The sequence below is a fragment of the Harpia harpyja genome, chromosome 1 (assembly GCF_026419915.1).
Source record: "Harpia harpyja isolate bHarHar1 chromosome 1, bHarHar1 primary haplotype, whole genome shotgun sequence".
In the NCBI taxonomy this organism is placed as follows: domain Eukaryota; kingdom Metazoa; phylum Chordata; class Aves; order Accipitriformes; family Accipitridae; genus Harpia; species Harpia harpyja.
The window spans coordinates 39,193,703-39,213,862 of record NC_068940.1 but is presented as its reverse complement, the minus strand read 5'-3'; the positions used below and the strand labels follow the sequence as shown (position 1 = coordinate 39,213,862).

Genomic DNA, 20,160 nt, shown 5'->3' with positions numbered 1-20,160 from the left:
TTTCAACAGACATGCTGTATTATGGCCTACTGTTTTCTTTTAAGACCTTTCATTACTATATTAGGATTGTAATCAGCAGTCTTGGGTGCAGCCACAACTGTATTGTTATTTATTGCTAAGCTCTGCTTCCTCCTCCCTAGAGTGAATGTCTCCTATGGCATTAGGATGGATAGCTTAATACAACAAAGATAAACAGCATTAGAGATCTCCTATACAACAGGTCAACGACATTCAGAGGCAGAGCAAACTCTTTTGCTGCAAATCACAAGGTTCCAACTAAGAATGATAATACAAACCTTGGACATGATGTCTTCCAACTCACTTCTTGGCTTGTATGTTCCATCATCATAGCGAAATCTGTACATCACCTGCTCATTCTTAAACTGATGCTTATCTGAAACTAAAACAACAGTATGATAATTAAAATTAGTCTTTTCTCCCCTGCCATGTTCTTCATAGGCCAGTTGGTATGTCTACACCTAAGTATTTGCTGGTATCTATCATTTTCTGAAGAGAGGACTCAGCTCTTCAAATTTCCCCTTATTGTGTATATACATGCTTATGTGCACTTCTGAATAGCTCCACCAACAAAAGCAGTTTTCTAAAATACTGCAGCTCAAATAAAATTGAAAGTTCTTCTTTTTACACCAGGTTCAATTTATGTAAGGCTTTGGAAACAGTCCTAGTGAAGGCAAATGGGACCATTTGACATTTTTTGGTAAGTTTTGAACAAGGTGCCTGCAAATTCCCACAACAGTTACCACAGTGCTGAAGTCATTCTTGCAGTTGCCCAAAGTTCCACAACTCCAAAAGCAGAAGCATGCTGGTGGAAGAAACTACAGCTGTTAGAGGTATTCTTCTACCATGGTTCTTGTATTTACTAGTGAATTCCTCCTAAAAATTAGTATTTTTGAGAGACTGCTTTTTCACCCAGAGTAGCTGTTCCACAGTAGGGCAGTTAAAATCTTATTGGGTAATGCTATATACTGATAGGCTTTAAAGGCAAGGACACAAAAGATGTTTCAGTGTCATAAGGACCCATTTCAAAAGAAGCATAGGCCAAAATCAGAAAAGAGTTGAAAACCATACCCAGTTTCAAATGGATTTATCCAATGCACCAGATTGGAAGAGGGTTGAAGTCTATATCCAATTATATGTAGGTTTATCCTGTCTCTATTCCAAGGTAACCTATTTCAATAGAACATGGAGGTAGGAAACCCTCATACTGAGGATAGTAATTTAGTAACTAGTAGAAATTATTTGTTTCACTGATTAGTAAATAAGTGGTAATTATAAATAAAAAGTGCCAATGACTATTCAAATTCAAAATAAGTAATAAAGTATCTTCCAGATTTTACAGTATGTAGTACAGAAATGCCATTGTTCACAGTTTGATTTAATGGAGACCAGTTACAACTATGTCGAGAAGGAGGAGGAAATCCAAAGAAGAGCAACCAAAGCAGACAGCAGGTAAGGTGGGGTAGCTTAGTCACTGTAGTCTTTCCTGCCTTTGCCAATGTAACAAAACCAAGGCCAGACCTTTGTGCTGGAGCACCCTTGAATATTTTGGATGCAGTATTTGATAGCATAGGCACAGCATTTGATGAACTGAGAGAAAACATGGATTTACACTATTTAAGATGCATCTTAGCCTGAGTTTGATTAACCTGAGAAAACTGATTGCACTGGATGACTAAAGACAATTAAACTGGGTTAGGCAGACTCAGAAGTACCAGGACGCAGTTTGAGATTTAGTCTGCCCCTTGCAGAGTGGGCAGAATAATTGTTCAGAAGACAGAGACCAGAAATTCTTAAGACCTTCCCTCATTACATAGGACATCCTGGTCTTTAATTAAGATTCCTGCTTTTGGTGATATTTTTCCTTAATTTCACAGAATAAAACAGAATTTGCAGGATCTGGTGTATATCCTTTTGTATACAGTGGAATCTCTAAGCTGCATAAGCTATTGACTTCTTTGAGTGTCTGTATGCTCTGGATTTTGTATTTCTAAATCCAATCGAGAATCAAAACTGCACAAAGTGTCTTTTGTGTCTGGCACACAGCAGATCAGGTTCTGATCACTTCTGCTCTCTGTGACAGGTACCAGCACTTCCACATCAGCAGCCCCAGATAAAATAGCCAGAATTAAAGGAGATACAGAGGAAAATGAGTGATAAAACACACAGAGCTCAGCATTTAGCAATCTTCTATGGCTCTGCTTCTCAGGCAGGCTGAGAGAGACATCAGCAGTTTTCACCTGACAGTAATGTTATGCCAAGTGAAAACAAAAGATTAAAGATACTGCCTAATGTAGAATAGGGGTAAGGGTGTCGTTATGGTGCTTAAGTTTTAAGTTCTTGCTACGTTAGGAGACACATAATGGGATACTTTCATGTTTAATGATTTATCAAAATCTCAAGGGATATTTCCTTCAGTAAATGCAGCATTGGAAATACCTTCCAATGTCTAGCAATAACTGTCATTGGAGACACTAACATCAGGAACTCTAACTACAGGCAACATTAAAACCAAACTGGATGCCTCTTACTCACAGGGCATTTGAATAAGGGGAACAGTAGATGTAACAGCACAACTTTCTTTGAGGTGTAAATGTGTTTAGAGAAAAAGGACACTGCTGAAAGTGTCAAAGCATGAAGTTATGGCAAGGTAAACAGTCATCATGAAATAAAAAGTCTCAGTAGAGCTTTTTGCACCAACAGTGCAAGTGTACACATTCAGAATGTAGGCAAGTAAGGGTGTGAGCACAAAAGAGCACTCTTCATCCAAAGGGGGATCCCTACATGTTGGAGCCAGAGTGTTTCAGTTCTCCAAAGCCACAGTTAGGGCCAAGTACTCTAAAGCGTTCAGAGCTTTTGAGCTCATGCTTGAAGCCCTTCAAAGTCTGAATGTGCCTGAAAGTACGTCTTGGTACCTGGAGGTAGAAGTTTATGTACATGAAGAATTATGGTACTGCTCATATTAGATTTCTCTATGTGTTAATTAAAGGAAGATAACAGACATCGTTTCTTAACAGTGTTGTTGTCACCTGAAAGACAAGTTTGTGGAGCTGAGTTACCAAGAGATTAAAGCAAGACTAGTCTAATTAAATGGCTCCCCTATTTAAATTGGTTTCCAATTTTGTATGGAAATGTAGACCACTGGTGACTTAAGACCTATATACCGTATTCCTTTGATGTGCATTTTGCAGCTAAACTCCCCTGAATGTTGAAATTGGGGCATTTGCTTTTTAACTAGAATAGGACTACATTGCTCCGTTTGCATACCACAATACGAAAACAATAGGAAACAGCAGGACAAATCTGGATTTAAAGGACATCATCTGGAGAAAGACCTTATTTTAGTAGAAATGCAGATAGCAGAGAGAATTTTCAAACAAGCATCTTGTGCTACTCTGGTCATGCAGTGCTTCTGTATGCACTATCCTACTCTTCTAAAATACCCCTCATCACAACACTTCAAGGTCATCTGCTGGGTGTGATGAAGAAATATGGTGCATCACTATTTTAAAGAGAGACATTCCTGCCAAATGAGCTAGAAATCCCACAACAAACCCTCCATCATCTCTTTTCTTTACAACAAGCAGTCTCATTAGAAAGACTGACCCACCGTTTGGAGCCCTTCACTCTGTTTGTACCTGTGCTCCATTCTAAAAGAGCACTGCTCAACTATCCTCTGTACTGCTGATGTCTCATATGAAAAGCTGTATTTATTGATCACTACAGATTTTCAAACACACACAGTACAAAGGAATATACACCTGATATAGTCCGCAACAAAGATGTTGCAGAGAAATCAAGCAACTGCAGGCATTAACACTTTCAGGATACCCAACAAGTCCTTTTTTCATGACATAAATTTGCCCACTCATTAATCCCAAAAGTCATTAAACATTTTGAGGATTTTATGGTATGGTACAGCGAAGTATTTGAACATCATGTTAACAGCTGCAGTCAGTTTTCCACCCTCATTTCCAGGGCATCACTGAAATCTGACATCTCTTTATGGCATGGAGCTCTCACCATGATGAATGATTCCATTTTCCAATAGCGCCTGTCCCAGGTTGACCCCTTCCTCTGGTTTGCTTATCTCTCCAATCTCTGTGAGCCATGATACAAACTCACTGCAAAGGGAAGCAGAACAGAAACAATTAGCTTTTTCGCTCTGAATATAAGCAGATACATGCCTCTGCAAGTCATCAGCCAACCACAGGAGACTTTCTCCTTAAAGAAAGTGTGAAAATTGTCTGATGAGACAATACTCTATTAGGTGGCTCAATTTCCTTAATTTCTGGAGGAAATGCTCTGCAGAAGATCCATATCTCCTACCCGTGACTTTTCCCACCATTCCCCTAGCTCATCATAATTAGCATACACAAAAAAGGAAAGAATTGGCTGGATCTACAAAGATGCTGCAAATCCTTATTTTATTGAGCAATCCCGACATCCAAGGGGGAAAAGCAAAGCAAGATTAACTGATGGCCTTAAAACCAAGTTGGACAGTAGAGAAAACAGCTACATCTATCCCTCCAAGCAGTGTTTGTGGTCTGGCTTAGTTACATATGCTTACCTTTCTTCACTGGGTCTGGTTTCTGTGTCGCCCCCCCCCCCCCCCCCAGTGGTGTAATTGCATTGGCTTTAATGGAATCACAGTAGGACTTAAGACAGAAGATTCAACCTAATGAATTCAAGCACACAGCAGTAAGAGCACAAGTCCCACTGACAGGTTAATTTAAGGTCATTTACTGGAGTTGGTGCCTGGCAGATACGTAAGTGATACTTCTAATTTATAGACAAAAGGTGCTAAGTCTGCCTGCTCACGCAGCACAAAACAAAATCTCTCTCTGGTGAGGGGCAGAGCTGCACATATGGGCAGAATAAAAGCCAAAAATGGATAGATATGTAGGATGTTACTCAATTAGAAACAGTAAGTACAGAAAAACGGACATTGCAAGCCTGACGAATAGAGCACTGCCAAAGCCCTAGGGGGCTGAGCTGTTTGCCAGGTTAATTAGTGATTATACTAGAAATGTGTTAAATTCATAGGGAAGAACAAAAGGAATATATGAAAGCAGAGTGACATATGGGAAACCTGAATTCAATAAACTACTTGGGTGCTTGCCAACATGCAGAGGTTTGCTGCTTATCAACACCAGTATCCATGCCTCCACTTGTGGGTTCAAAATGAAGTATTTTTAGTCTCTTCATGTTTATCAGAGCTGACTCATCTAAGCTGTAGGTAGTATTTGATTTTGCCTTTAGAATAACAACAGTGTCAGTGCTGAAAACTTCAGTTTGCTGAGGGGCTACTCTGTAACTGTCATAATGTAGAAAAAGCAGGAGAATCTATTCAAGTATGCCAGGGGAATCCCATGGAAACCAGTAGAGTTTTGTAAAACTCCTAAAGCCAGAGTACTGTAGTGATGAGTCAGACTCTCTATCTCCTAAGGAGAGCTCATTCTTAATTTCCCAGTGATTCTCAACTGTTTCTAAAAGTATTTAAAAGCTGAAACAGAATATAAACTGCAGAGGGAGGAAAAGTAAGAATGATCCTCCACACTCATTACTGAGAATACAAGACACACTCTGTGGAGTGCCCCATCACAGACATGCAGGCCAATGGCTCTAATCATGTTAAGTACCCAGGGTAGATGCCCAGCTGCTATACATTTTTCCATCAAGCACAATGGGTCTATGGCAGTTTACAGCACTTAAACAGTTGCCCAAAACTTCAGGGGAACACTGCTACCCTGGTAGCTTTCCTGCTGCTTTTATTTGGAACTGTGTCCCTGGAGTTTATTTGGATTGTAAAGGTAAGGCAGTCTTCTGAAAATTTGAAATTGCAAGCTGAAAAAGGAAAATAACTGAACGCTACTCTCACAGCCCTGAAACTTCAGAACCATGGGATGGTTTTCTTAAGAGCTACTTTAAGACTTCTGTGGCATTTGATTCATAAGCAAAATCAGTTATCATTTGCTCTGAAGGCTTTATAAGCACTGAAAGTGCATGATCCAGAAACATTCCAAGAGGTTTTTTAGGTATATGCTGGACTGTTGTTAAAAAAGCATCAACCCAAAAAGTGGATGACAAAGCTTGATTTGTTTCCTCATCTTGTCCTAAGCAGTTCTCCAGTACAACTGCGCTGCCATGCTCAGTTCTCATCTGGCATGCAAGTCAGGACACCATCTCCCAACTATACCTCTGAAATTAAGGGACTTAGAACAGCTGGGTTTCTACTCAAGAAATACACAGGAAAATCCAGCCCATCTAGGTTTGTGCAATCTGATCAGATATGTTTGGAGTCTACTGAGGTTAATAGATCCTCTCTATTACAAGTTCAATACAGTTCAAGGTTTTGCAATCAATTTAGTGCAACGCTGAAAAGAAGCATGGCAAGCGTAACAGTTACACATACTGGCACCAACACACATCTTTCCCACTGTATCACTAGTCACATGCCTAAATGCCAGTACACCTGAGGAGTGGTTAGCAAAATGGATTTGCACTCAAGCAAGTCAGTTGCTGAAGTTAAGTTCAATAAACAGTCTTATAAATAAATGCATGTGATTTCTGAAGATATTAGGATTAATTCATGCTTTTTTTTTCTGCAAACACATTTTATCTCTTGAATTATTAGATGTTATCTGATATCCAAAGACCAAGAGAAAAATTATTTTTTGTGGCCTTAGTGTTACTCTTAGCTGCATGTAGCAGAAAACCACTAAGTACATGTCAGCACAGTTATTAGTGACTCCCTTAGGCAGGAATATCTGAAAAAATGAATACGTCACAGCTAATATGCATTATTCAGGGGAAGCCCCAGGAATGATACCAAAAGTCTGCAAGCCATGACTGGATTGTACTGATTGAATTGCACTCAACTGAGTTGCCCAGGACTGGACCAACAAGTGACTGTTGAAAACGTATCAGCAGTTATTTTCTATGGGGAAGGCTGGAACATTAGCAGAAATAATGCTTTTGTTAGAGATCAGGATACCTGTAGGTATCTCAGTCTGGGCTCAGTTACCCGTTGGCAAAGTTAGGTCAAGTCCTCACTACTGGAGCGTCAGGTGGCTGTCAAGCAAACTAAGGGCAATGAGCAGGAAAGATTGTGGAGCATGTAAGAAAACAGACATTTTAGAAGAAAAAGGAGTAGCAGGAAATCCCAGGAAACACTTGAGACTAAGCAAAATATCAGGGAATCCACAACAGACTCATGTATATCAGCACCGGAAGAACATAAGTTTCTGATCTGGTACTTCTTGTTGCATGGAAAACAGGAAATGCCATATCATGCCTCCAAAATCAGAGCTTGAAGGTTTCAATTTGAATCCAGCAAGATAACTGGGGGGGGTGGGTGGGTGAAGAAGAAAAAAGTAACCAAATCTTCAAAAATCAAGAATTTTTTTAATAGCTGAAATATTGCCAGCCTATGCTACCAGATTACCTTCTGTCAGGCAGAAAGACAATGCATCATTTCCACACCCTGTACGCAAGGAATGCTGCCTGCAAACTGCTGTTACAAAGACCAGGGGGAGGGAAGGGAAATGAATGGATAATCTGCCTTTCAGAACTTTTTTTCCTCCCACAGCTGATCATTTGAATCATAAACAGCTGAGGTGGAAAAGTCTTCTCAGGTCAACTAATATGTCTCCCTGTATGCCATGCAGGACATTTCCCTACAACAGCCCCACTGCTACCATACCTCATCTCTGATGTGATTTGTCCAAGGGGTCTCTCTTCTACTGCTTCATACATGTCATTCTTACGAAATATTTTGTAATACCTAGCCTGAGTGAAAGAGTTTTTTTCCAGCCAATAAAGCCCTATACTTCTAACAAATGCATCAGGTCTCCTGATGCACAAAATTTCATTTGTGTCTGTTGACAAACAGGAAAATTCTAATTCAATCCTGAGACTTGGACAGTTCTGCTGGATTTAAACATCACCTGGTAAGCATTTGCTTGTATACAAAAGAGGATACAGGTTAGGCCACCAACAGCCCTGAGCTTGTGGGAGTTAAGGTATTCTTTCTTATTCCTTTTGCTGATTTGAAACAGCTGTTATGAGTTACTGTACAACAGAATGAGCTGTCACTGTACAGCCTGCACATGGCATAAAATAGAAATCAATGATTAATTTTAATAAATCACAACTATAATAGGGGTTATGGCCTTTTCAATTAAGTGGCATCAAAACACATCTGATCTGACCTCACAATGCCATCCACAGAAAATCCACAGTCCATCCTTTTAATTGGTATGAAAGGGCCTTTTCAATTCAAATGCCACTTACTTGCCAAGAAAGCACTTGGGAACAGTACTTAATTTTCTCCTCCTGTCTTTGATAAGGTTCACTTTCTTGCTCATCATCATTTGGTACAGCTTCTCTCCTTTCTCTGCAATCATGACATATGCATCCCTCTCCATTCCCAGTTTCAAACCTGGAATACAAAGCAGAAATTCCCTCAGATCCTTAACATCAGATAAAGTATTTGCTGAAAGTCAAAAGCTGAGGCCAAACAGAAAAAAAATGGTAGAAACACAAAATTTAACTGACTTCTTTTCCAAAAAAGAGGGAAATTGGGTCATTTATTTATCTGAGTAAAAAACTGTCATTGGTGAGTTTAGCACCACCGAGATGCTTGCAGCTTTTCTTCTCCATTTTAAAAAGTAGCTTTAAACTTATGGTTACATCACATCACACAAAGTAGAATGATTTACAGAACACAGAGAAGTTCCAAAACAAGATAAAACATATACCTTCTGAAACTGATTTCCTGTTGTAATTTCACTTTTGACCCTGAAATAACTGCTGGCATAAGACTTGTTCGAGGCAGCTGAATGCTTGACAGAGCAGATGACTTTTTGAGTGTTCTATTACTTGAAGCCAAAAATACAAAACTGCTGAAATCAAATTCACATCCTTAAATAAATCAAAACTAGACAGGAACGTTATTTTCTCACCCTTTCTTAATTAGCCTATTTACTAATACCCCGAGGCTAAAAATACAGTTTGACAATCACATTATCCAGTCAATGAAAAAAATACTGAATGATTTAAGGAATGATAGATAATTGGATATAGAGAAAATTTCACATCCACTTTGTATGAGTTTCCACATCTCTCATGTTTACTTGAAAATTGCTACAGTCAGGAGGATGATCTCTGAAAACAATAGGTGTCTATGTTACAACTATCGTCATAACTGGCATTTTCTGGCACTCTTCCCTTTAGATTTGCAAATTGCTTGAGGAGGACAGCATATGAGAAAAGCTGTTTTTGTTGTGTAGATGTTTTGTCTCTTCTAGCCTGAACAAATCATTTTGTTTTCTGGCTATGTTATTCTAGAACTTGCAAATCTAGACAACTCTGCAGTCCAAAAGAGAGGCACAGATTTGAGACATCTCTAGGCTTAGCTTTAAAACAGGGAGCCTGAATTGGTCCTGTACTTACATGCCTAATTTTTACAGAGATTGACATTAGGCAGAATTTAAGTGATCAGTGTTAAGGCTAGAAAATGAAACCCGTACATTCTTTGGGAAGAGCAGTTCACCCTCACTGTACATAAATCCTGTTGCTTTATGGTAAGATACTGAAATGAATTAATAGTCTTCTGTGTCATCAGAGCTGCTTTCTAGCTTTTTGTAAATGTTTAATGCATTTGTTTTAGAGGCTTGAAATGCACATTCCAGAAATTAGTCTTGCACAACATTTTGTCTTTCAAATACAGTATTTCTTTCATGTGTCCAATATCTGGCTAAAGGTTTTGGCTCCACAAAACCCCTGGCTTATTGCCGTTATTCTTCCATCTTCTTATTTCTCCAATACTGTGATCCAATCCAATGCAAACGCTGACACGTGTAGCTGAGGCTAATTTGCAATGTGAACTCGTGATAGAAAACAGCCTGTGTAATAGTATACATGTTTCCTGCTAGTCTTACATCACTGAATTCCCCAGGCTCTGATGTAAATGACAGGCTGGAATGCACATTCTACCCAACTCATCCTACAGAATTGGGAATCTCACCAAGCTTTCTAATCCAAACACTGATATCTCTGTGACTTTGTAAGTACTCTGATCCAAAGGAGATTTTCCAGTAAGGCCTGGAATGTCTGCCAGAATATCCATGCTTACCCTGAGTGCCTGTCATCAGCTGCCACAACATAAAACTATATGACAAAAAGATTCAGAGAAAACCCCACTCTTACTAGACAATGCTGCATGGAAAACTTTGAGAAACTTTCTATTAAGGAATAGTTCTTTTCCCTTCCTAATATTTATTTCCGTCACCTCCCCATATTCTCAAGCTCCCTGTTTATATATGGCCTGTTTTTCTAGTCCTGTCTTTTTCCTTCTTATTGAACCTTCTCTCTCCTCACACATTTTACCCTATGCACAGGAAATTCCGCAGAGCACTAGTGACCTCACAAAGGGAAAACTCACTATGAAATGGAAACTCACTGGATCTTTTAGAGATATGATTTAGAACTCTGAGGGTAAAAGTAAGAGCCAAGAAATGTATTTTATTAAAAAAATACATCATGTGGAAGATCAGGACCCTTACAGTAGAGTGGGATGCAGAACTGACCAATGAGCAAAAATCAAAACTGATTCTCCCTCATGCCTTCAGGTAGTTCTTTTGAATTTACACCATGCCTGATCTACATTTTGAAGGCTGTATCCTTGCTATTATCAAAAGTGTATTGGAGTTTATATATGATACAGTATGTTATATTCTATGGTAACAAATAACACTGCAATGTGCATTGTGCTTAGCAGATTAGATGCAAAGTATTGTAACATAAAAACTAAGGTTTGGATTTCAAAGGACATTAAAGGATTTAGGTTCTCTGCTTTCATTAAACTTCAGTGACAGATCTGTAACTTTCTTAAAATACTTTACAAATCTAAAGCATTATTGCATAGCAAGTACAAGTTCTGAAAACCCACTACTAAAAAAGGGTTTCGGACTGCCCTCTTTCAATATTAGCATAAATGAGCAATTACATCTTTAATGGAGTTGCATGTGCAGAGAGGGAAACGACTTCTAAAAGGCACAGAATGTTTTAAAGTAAGTGTCATTTTCTCTGGCAATGATCTATTATTGTTCCCATTGAGCAAACAGGGAAGCAAGTTAACTTGTGAAAGATAGTTCCAACTTCTAAAGGAACTCAGAGCTTTTATCACCTACCCTGATCCACGGCTTTGTGAGCTTGCTTCTGTTGTACAATACCATTTCAAGATAAGCTTAGCTTTTGTTTCATTCCACAAGAAAAGATAAAAGTGACAAGCATCTGCATACATCTGACACTGTTCTAAGTGTAATATTTCTAGAATTCTTCTCCATGAGCTGTTCTGTTTATTTCAAGATCATGGAGGCCGAGTTTGTGAGAACAAGTTTGTGTCACTGCCTCTGGAAAAAGGTTGCAAGCTGGATTTTCTTCTTTGTTTTTACCAATAAATACAATAAAATTTTATCTTATTTACAAATAAAAGACCAACAAATGAAACTGATTAAATGTAATTTTTTTTTTCACAGTAATTCAATGCATCAAAGAAACTGACTCTGGTCAGTTATTTATTTAATAAATATACTGACACAAGTCCATAAAAACCCCAAGGCACCCATTCAGAAATATTTGTTTTCAACCACTTGATTTTCCTTGTCATTAAGGATAGATTTTAATTCTGCCCATGGAGGAAAAACTGCAACCTTTTCTTTTTCTCTCGGATACTTATACATGCCTATACATTTCTCCTTTGTACACAAGTTCATTCAGTGCATTGGAAAATACATTATCCACTTACTCTCTCTCTGCTCCCTTTCCTTGATTATAGCATCCAGCCATTTCTGTTTGTCCTCTGCAGTCTTGGCCATACAAACAAACCATTTGTTTTTGGCTGTGTTGTGTATCTTCCAGCCATTTGTCACAGTGTAGCCGTTGCTGTGGTAATCTGCTGTAAAAACCCAAAGCACAATACACACAGTGAATAGAAGGCCTGCTACTTTAATCAAATCAGTGTGGGACACCTTAATTAAAATTTTCTTCTTTGAAGAGCTTGATTTCTGGAGATGTTCCTCATGCATCAGTCTTACTGACTGTCTAATGTGACTGTTTTCTTACTTACCACTCTGGAAGTACAAATATTAATAGAAGTATCCATGGCTAGGCTGTTCAAACTGACTGAATGTTTCAGTCCTAAGAGTGACACTTTGTAATTTCACCTCAGAAGAAGAACTAAAATATTTTAAATACAATGACATCAGTGAAAAAGTCTATGATGTTTGTTTAGGTTATTTGTTCTGAACTTTTGGAGACATGCTAACTTCTTGCACTGTAAGGATTTTTGTCCACAGGACATGGGAACTCTTTAAGTGTCAACTGTTTAAAGGGCATAATATTAATTCCCGACTTATTACAATAGGAGCAGGGGCTGGTGTGGCCTTTGTGGATGAAATTAGAAACCCATCCTTCTTCCTGCCTGTGTCAGAACACAAAAATCGTAACACAGCTGCCATTCCCATATTTCATTCACGGCCACATTCCATGCTACTGATTTGATGCTAAGACTAATATTTGGTAGTATTCTAAATGAGAAGAAGATCCAGAAGTTCTGTTATTATAGCTGTAATGGCTTAAGATGTAAGAAAATAAAGGATGGAAAGAAGATAAAATATCTTTTACTAAATTAACTTGGATTAGGATAAAAAATAGACAAGCTTCTGGGTACACAAACTCTTCGTAAGGTCATTTCAGAATGAAGGACAAGTGCCTAAAAGCATGTCCAGTCTTTCAATTATATAAGTTCATCTAATAACAAATGCATCATAAGTTACATAGCTTACTTAAGATTTCATTAAAGGAGATGGACGAGTACTTTTGTACCAACTTCCAACATAAGATCTGGACTTGCTGTGTTGTTAAAAGACAGTATTTGGTCTCTTACCTGTTCCATCTTCTACATTCTCCACCTCCATGACTTCTGTATTTATTCGGCCCCTGAAGATATAAAGGGACCCATTGATTGACTTTGTCCGTTTAGATGGCTTTTTTCCAGTAACTCTGCAATTTGGATTTAGACTGTTAGCAACACATAAGCAAACAGCGTAACACACATATGCATAAATCAATCTGATATGACCATTAAAAAAGGATTCCAATGTAGTGTTTTGTGGTATTTGACCATGTCTCTGATTTTAAATAATTGGAATACTCAGTCAGCTCACAAAGATAATCATACAACAGTGTCAGTACAGCGATAAAGAGTTTATTTTGCAAGATTATGTGAAGATTGGGATGCCTTCAAGATTTACATTCTTGATGAGTAACTGATTGAAATGCCAGTACAACTGAACTGCGTGTGGCTTTGGGATGAAAACTGCAGTATCACCTGATACAATGTTAGATTTGCTTCCTTTGCCTAAAACTTTGATAAATTTGTTCTATGTGTACCAAGTTTCAAATATGAAATGAAACATGTAAATAGGCTAGTGTCACATGGTCTGTCATATGTGTGTTAAATGTCATTGTATGTGGCATTTGTGAAAGTGCTGCTGCGGTGATTTTGCACCAAAGTTTACCTCCTTATCCGTAAGCTTTATAGTGTCTCTGTTGAAATGTCTTCTAAAACATTTCAGGAAAGCACTTTTTATTGCTAGTTATGTTCTGATTTTTATGTCTAGAATAGGTTTAAAACCATCCAACTGACACCTGCTGAGCTTTAATATCTAAGAACAACCCTGCTATGTGAATGAAAACACAACCGGTCAAATGATCATCATTTGAGATGGCAGGTGTCCAAACTCTGTACAGTGAAGGGATTGCTGTGGCAACTTGCCAGGAGCTCATAAGATTCAAAGAATATTGCAATAAAAACAGCTGGGGAAAAAATTTCTGTCAAAGTAAAATAGCTATGATAAACTGAGGTGAGAGGAGAATCACCAAGTTTTTCTGAACAATGTTTCCTTTTACAGCTAGCTTTAGTGACAAATAGACATTTAGTGATGACCCTATATTTACATCCAATCAGACTGACAGGGACTGAGATCTTGGAGCTATTAGATCATTTCCTAAAGACGACTGTTGGAGTCAAAAGAAAAACTGTCCTGGCAGCCTTACTGAAACCCTTTAAATACTCAGCCCATTTCCCCACATGAAACATATTGTTCCTGACATCAGGATTTAATTTAAACAGCAGTCTATGATCCTGCTAAAAACACAAAACAATACTCAGCCCTGAAAATCTATGTCATCAGTTTGTCAGACTTCTCTAAGCTTCTGCGAAAGACGAGATTGCAGTCTTAGCCCTAAAATCACAGATCTAATTCTGATTCTAAACACATCTTAAATTGGTCTCAACAACGCTACTCCTAATTTACGCTATTGTGAAAAGATATGATGCCCAAATTCAAATGGCTGCATTGTTGACTACTTATCAAAGACTGAGGCCTGAATTCTGGTTGCACTTTTCAATCAAGAAAAACTCCAGTGATTTCTACAAAATAGGCATAGTGTAAGTAAGATGAGAACCAAGTCATTCAATTTCAAATTAGGAACAGACACAGGCAGTTTTTTGGTGGGGTTTTTTTTCAAAATTTGTGTTCCACTAACATGTCAGTTGTTTGTCAAGCAGCTGGCCAAATGATCACACCAGCACAACTGGATAGACATTAATTTCCACCCTGGACTAATTATAAATAGCAACTAGACAGGAGAAATATCCAAAATTAAAGTTGCTTAGCGATCCCTAAATATATCTTTTACATTAGGCAATTCCCAGCAGACTTAATAAAATATTCTATTTTTTAATGGAAATCAGATTCTTGACATTTCATCAGTTCAAGCTACATTATTAGACAAACAATATCGATCCTTTGGGAAAAACAAAGTGTTACAGCAGCCTCCTCCAAAATCAAGCCAAACTACAGAGTAGCTCTGTAATTATCTCCTGTACAAAAACCAGAGAGTTGCTTAAAAGGCAGTAGAACATTTTGTTTTCTAAACCTTGGTATTCCAGGAAAAATGCCTGGACAGTGTGGGAGGGGCTAGGCTAACCTGAACTACAAAAAAAGGATTAGAAAACCAGTTTCTAATAGCTCTGAAGAAGTAAAAGATTAGATATCAAATTGATTTTTTTTTTTTAAAGGAATAGTTTTCTGTTAGAAGACACACAATTTCTGAACTCTGTTTTATATGGAAGTTTGGATTTTGACAAATCTGGTAAAGCGTCAAAATGAAATGTTTCATCTTTCTTGCTTAATTTCAGCACAGTCAGAATGCTTCAGTTAGATAATATTAAAAGCCATATAAGATTGAATTCTGTAAATTTTTTTAAATTTAATTTAAAAGTTTATATCACATTCTAATAATTTCTAATGTAGACTTCACCTAATAATTTGTATTTATGTTGTATAGTTTCAGCATTATCCACACAAAAAGTCTGAACATTCCCAGCTTAATGGTTCCAAAATTCCCACTGAACAAAAAACTGGGAAATAAACCCAAATTCTGAGATACAAGAATTTTCTTTGGAGAGAACACTCTGGGTCTTGAGAACTTCTAATTGGGTTGGCCACTCTACTTGGCCATCACCAGTAAAGAAGTATAACTTGAAGACGGGGGAGGATATTACAGGAAAGGAAGGAGGAGGAGAATCTGGACTGTAGAGAATGCATTTTAAATTTAGAAGAGACCAAGACATGAGAATGAGACTGGAGCTGTGAAGATGAAAAACTTAAGAATTGAAATACAGTATAATTGCTGCAGAAGGAAATTGTCTTCCACACTGCCAATGCTATTCCAACAATAAGCAGCAGGTGTTAATAATGCTTAAGTTTTATAAGGTGGAATGATGCAAAAATTGTTACTAGGATAAGGAAGACAAGGCACAGAACACAGGGGCTGCAAATGCTGAACAGCAACTTGCTAATCTTCATCTCTTCCTCACTCCTCTGTGCCCTGCATCTATTTAATGTTTTCTTAGCCTTCTACCTTCCCCTTTCTCGGCTTTATATCATTTTTCACGTCACCCTCTTCTGCTTGGAAAAACCTCACAATGAAAGTTGGCAAGGCCACCTTCTTCACATCACTCCTGGAGACCCATCTGCTCTGGGAAGCCTTCCATCTGTAAGAACTCACTCTGTGTTTTTTCTGCACTGTATCGACTTCTGTCTTGGGACTGTGCACTTCGCAGGGTGGGGACCCCATTACTGTCTGGCATATTTATCCTACCATATAGTGAATTCTTTCTCATATAGTCTAAGTAATAGCAATAGTCAAGAACAGAGGAAAGTCACATCTGTGACTCAGCCCTACAGAGCAACAGGGAATACAGCGAATGATCAGTAATTGATCATACTTTCAACTTAAAAAAATTCTGAATGGTCCCATTATAAAACTGTAAAGACAGAGGGACTCACCTGGATTTCCTCTTGCAATAAACCAGTAGATTATCAAACAGAAAGAACATTCTCTCCTGGATGTTTCCTGCTGAGATTTTTAACAAAGTCCCTTGGAGCAAGAGCTGTGTGCAGATATCTGTCAGATTTGACCCCTGAAACATCAAAAAGAGATATTGTTTATTTTTAACTTCTTTTGTGTGTGAGCAATGAAGGATTTTTACTAGAACACTGCATGTTATTAAACTGTGAAATAACTGATGCACTCATAAGGAGGAAGTCCTCAATTTCTTAATGTGGCTGAACACAACATGTTTTCTCTGGATTACAAATTTTTTTTTGGAGTCCTCATACACTACAATAAATCTGCCCTATTAAACTCCAGGAGACTTTTTCCCGAAGATATCTTTCACTCTCAAAGCAGCTGTATGGTGAGTCTCTCAAGACCATTAGTCTTCTTTTCATACTCTGAGCTATCATTGCAAATATCACAACTGATAGCTTTAGGAATGCTTTATAAAACAATAATGGTATTTCCCTAACATTGTAGCTCTGATACCAACATACGACGCTATTAACCATCTCTCTGCAAAATCATCTCAGTGGTGATATGTCTCTCCAACTCTTTTTGTTAGAAGTATATGCAGGTGCTCTCCTTTCCGGAGTTCTAACAAACACATGCAAGTTAGAAACATAGCCATGAAAATCAGAGGTTTGGTCCCAGACACTGTGCTAGCTGCTATGTACAAGCCATTATATGCACTAGACAGCCATAGAGATAACTGAGTTTCCTGTTCAAGACACTTTAGCCTATGAGGATGCCCAGAAGCTGCAAACCACAGAAGATCACTCTAAAACATTCACTCCCCAAACTGCTACTCAGATTATGCCTAGGAAAAGTGATCATACAGTCCTTTAAATGGGGCCCTTTAGGACAAAAGCAGTTGGGCTCAAATGAAAAACAACTATAGGGCTTTCCCAGGTTGCTCTCAGGACAGGCAAACTCCAAGTGACCTCACATTCTGAATGCATACAGCTGAGAATCTGCTCCTCAACTGCTCCATTGACTAAACAAGATGGTTTGGCTAAACCTTAGGCACTAGCCTTTAATTCCTTGATCTAGTATTACTTCAAAGGTACAAGAGCATCCTATCAATAAAGGTTCCTTTTCAGAAAAACACTCTGAGGCCTTGGAAACATTTACCACCCAGTTCTGGATCACTCATTAGTTTTTAGATTTCTCTTTGAGTTGGGAGGAAGCACATCTTAGGGTAACAGTAACTTCCTTCCACAGTCAGCATGCAGATAAGGAAGTAAATTAGACGGTATGACCCACTGCCTTGAGTCTTACTGGAAAAGAGAACTGACTTTGGATTTCAAGACATTTATTATCAACAAAACTGCTTGATTTCCAAAGGTCCCTTAACCCTATATTCACAAATAATAGAAAAATTTTGTAAAACACAATTCATCCCACTTAAACTGAAGACATCTCTGTGCATAGGCATGAAATCCATCTCCATCTATAAAGTCATCCCAGAAAGATCTGTTTGATTGATTTTAGACATTGCATGAGTGATTTTTTGGGGGGGGGGTTGTGGGTTTTTTTTGAGGAAGGCACAGTCTGATGCCATCAAGCTATTCAGGGAAAGTCACTGAATTGAAATCAGCCTTTCTAAATGCAATGCAGTCACTCTAAAGGTGTGAATGAAGCTCTGTTTACATGATTTTTCTAAACCAAATCTTGCCAGCTGTGCTGTCCATGTCTTGCTTTTAGTTAACAAGGAAGCAGCTATTCTTTAAAGGCTGCCAAGTATGCAATACCAATTTGTGTGTTTCACATGTGTTTCTATACATTCTGGATAGAATGATGCAAGAACTAGCTAGATGCAATAGTTACATCTACTGTGCCAATATGTTTTTATTTTCTTAATCATTCCATAGAAAGAGTTAATACATGTCCAGAAATGAGCACTTGTTATTTTGAAAATGACCTGTTGACCATTACTATCTCCAGGAGAAATCACTGTATCTCAGAATTACAACCCCAGAGGCATACTAACAAATACACAAATAGGAACAGATACAAACTGACTGTACAACATAAAAGCATGCTCCTCATGTGGTTTGCCCATGCAAAAACCTGGACTTCAGAGCACCTCAACATCAAGTACTTAGTTTTCTGAAAGATACCCAAAGACAGCAAAAGTAATGAACACAGTGACATCAGTAATTGGAGTCAATCTTTTACTGACACAAGAATTACTGGGTAAAATTATCTGGCCTATTTTGTGCAGGAAGTGAAAGCAAATGATTGCAACGGTTGCTTCTCGCCTTAAGAATCTAAGAATCTTTATTTTTCCATCAGGCCCATCATGATGGTATCTAAACGCTGTTGATGCATTTCCTGTTTGCTGTTGACCTAGCTACTTCTAATACTATTTATACCCATTTGAGAGGTTTTTTCAATAGTAAGAAACAGAGTAAGAAAGAATATTTATTTCATATTTTCAGAGTCAACACAGTATTTCTCACCTTTCCAAGTGGGACCAAGCTGCAGGGAAAAAAAAAAAAAAACAAACTCAAAGAAAAAGAAAGCGTCATAGCTAGTAGAATTGCAAATTACCGCCAATTATAAAATGATTGATCTGCCTAAGCACTAACATATATCTTACAAGTCATGCTGTTCTGTGATGGGGGTTTTGCTTTCCTATGCATTTCAGACTGGGAGAATTTGAGGATATGTAGCAATTGCTCACTAAAAATAATTCACAAGGACTCGTGAGGAGGAGCTCTCCCCACAGAAAAATCAATATATAATTAACAGAAACAGCATATTAACTTGTTCTTCACTAAGCAAACAAAAAGATTGTATACAAAAGTTGGTCTTCTCATGCATCCTCTACTTTTCTTTCCCCCTTTTTTAAACTAATCTTTGTTTCCCAGAAGGATTAACCAGAATCAAACCGCCTTGCCTGAGACTAATCCACAACATATATCTACAAGGATTCTGTGCATTCCAAAAGAATGAATCTGAGCAGAGTTCATTTTGATGAACAGATCTCTGATTAAACTGCAGGCCTTCAGCAGCTTCCCAGATTTGGCCTACTGTAACACATCCTCTCATAATCTGTCTCAGAAAGACACTGACAGGACGATGCCAATATATGCTCAGTATATGACAGTGACAGCGACAGTTGTATTAGAGAGGGAGATGCGGATTGGTGGGTGGAGATGTTGAAGAAAAAATGTTGAAGTGAGGAAATATCTCTAAAAAACAACTATTGCTCTTAGTGAAGTTACAGATGACTCTCAAGCACAAGCAGAAGAGACTGCAAAAGCAAAATGATGTTACGTTGTTCTTCATGTTGGAAATATTGAGGGTGGCACTGATGGCGATAGGATGAAGATCAGACCAGGGATGGTCCATTGGGACAGTTGGAAGGAAGTGCAAAGTCATAGAAACCAGTGAAACTGCTGGTCTGGTTAAACAGAAACATTAGACAAGGTGGAGCCTGTTCCAAATTATGTGAACAAATTAATGCCAAACTTCATGCTGGGCTGCTTGCATACTCCCCCGATTCAGGCTACATCCCTTATAATCGTAAAATACTTGGTCATAAGTAAGCTGATCTTCACTTCTTTTTGACAATTTAGATGCCTTGGATTAAAACAGTTGGAAGCTGTAGGCCTTGTCGAATTAGTATGTGTAGTATATAACCGTACATACAGGGCACCA

At 38.2% G+C, this 20,160-nt stretch overlaps 1 protein-coding gene across 2 annotated transcripts in view; it reads right to left on the bottom strand.

Moving 5' to 3' along the window:
- The window catches only part of PREX1 (phosphatidylinositol-3,4,5-trisphosphate dependent Rac exchange factor 1), a 176,320-nt gene that overhangs the window by 51,275 nt on the left and 104,885 nt on the right, over nucleotides 1-20,160 (bottom strand). For both annotated transcript variants that reach the window (XM_052788254.1, XM_052788262.1), the window contains exons 7-12: nucleotides 16,443-16,576; nucleotides 12,971-13,086; nucleotides 11,831-11,980; nucleotides 8,314-8,461; nucleotides 4,042-4,142; nucleotides 297-400 (exon numbers count right to left, since the gene is read on the bottom strand). In XM_052788254.1, the coding sequence (XP_052644214.1) occupies nucleotides 297-400; nucleotides 4,042-4,142; nucleotides 8,314-8,461; nucleotides 11,831-11,980; nucleotides 12,971-13,086; nucleotides 16,443-16,576 (753 nt within the window). The remainder of the gene's footprint in view (nucleotides 1-296; nucleotides 401-4,041; nucleotides 4,143-8,313; nucleotides 8,462-11,830; nucleotides 11,981-12,970; nucleotides 13,087-16,442; nucleotides 16,577-20,160) is intronic.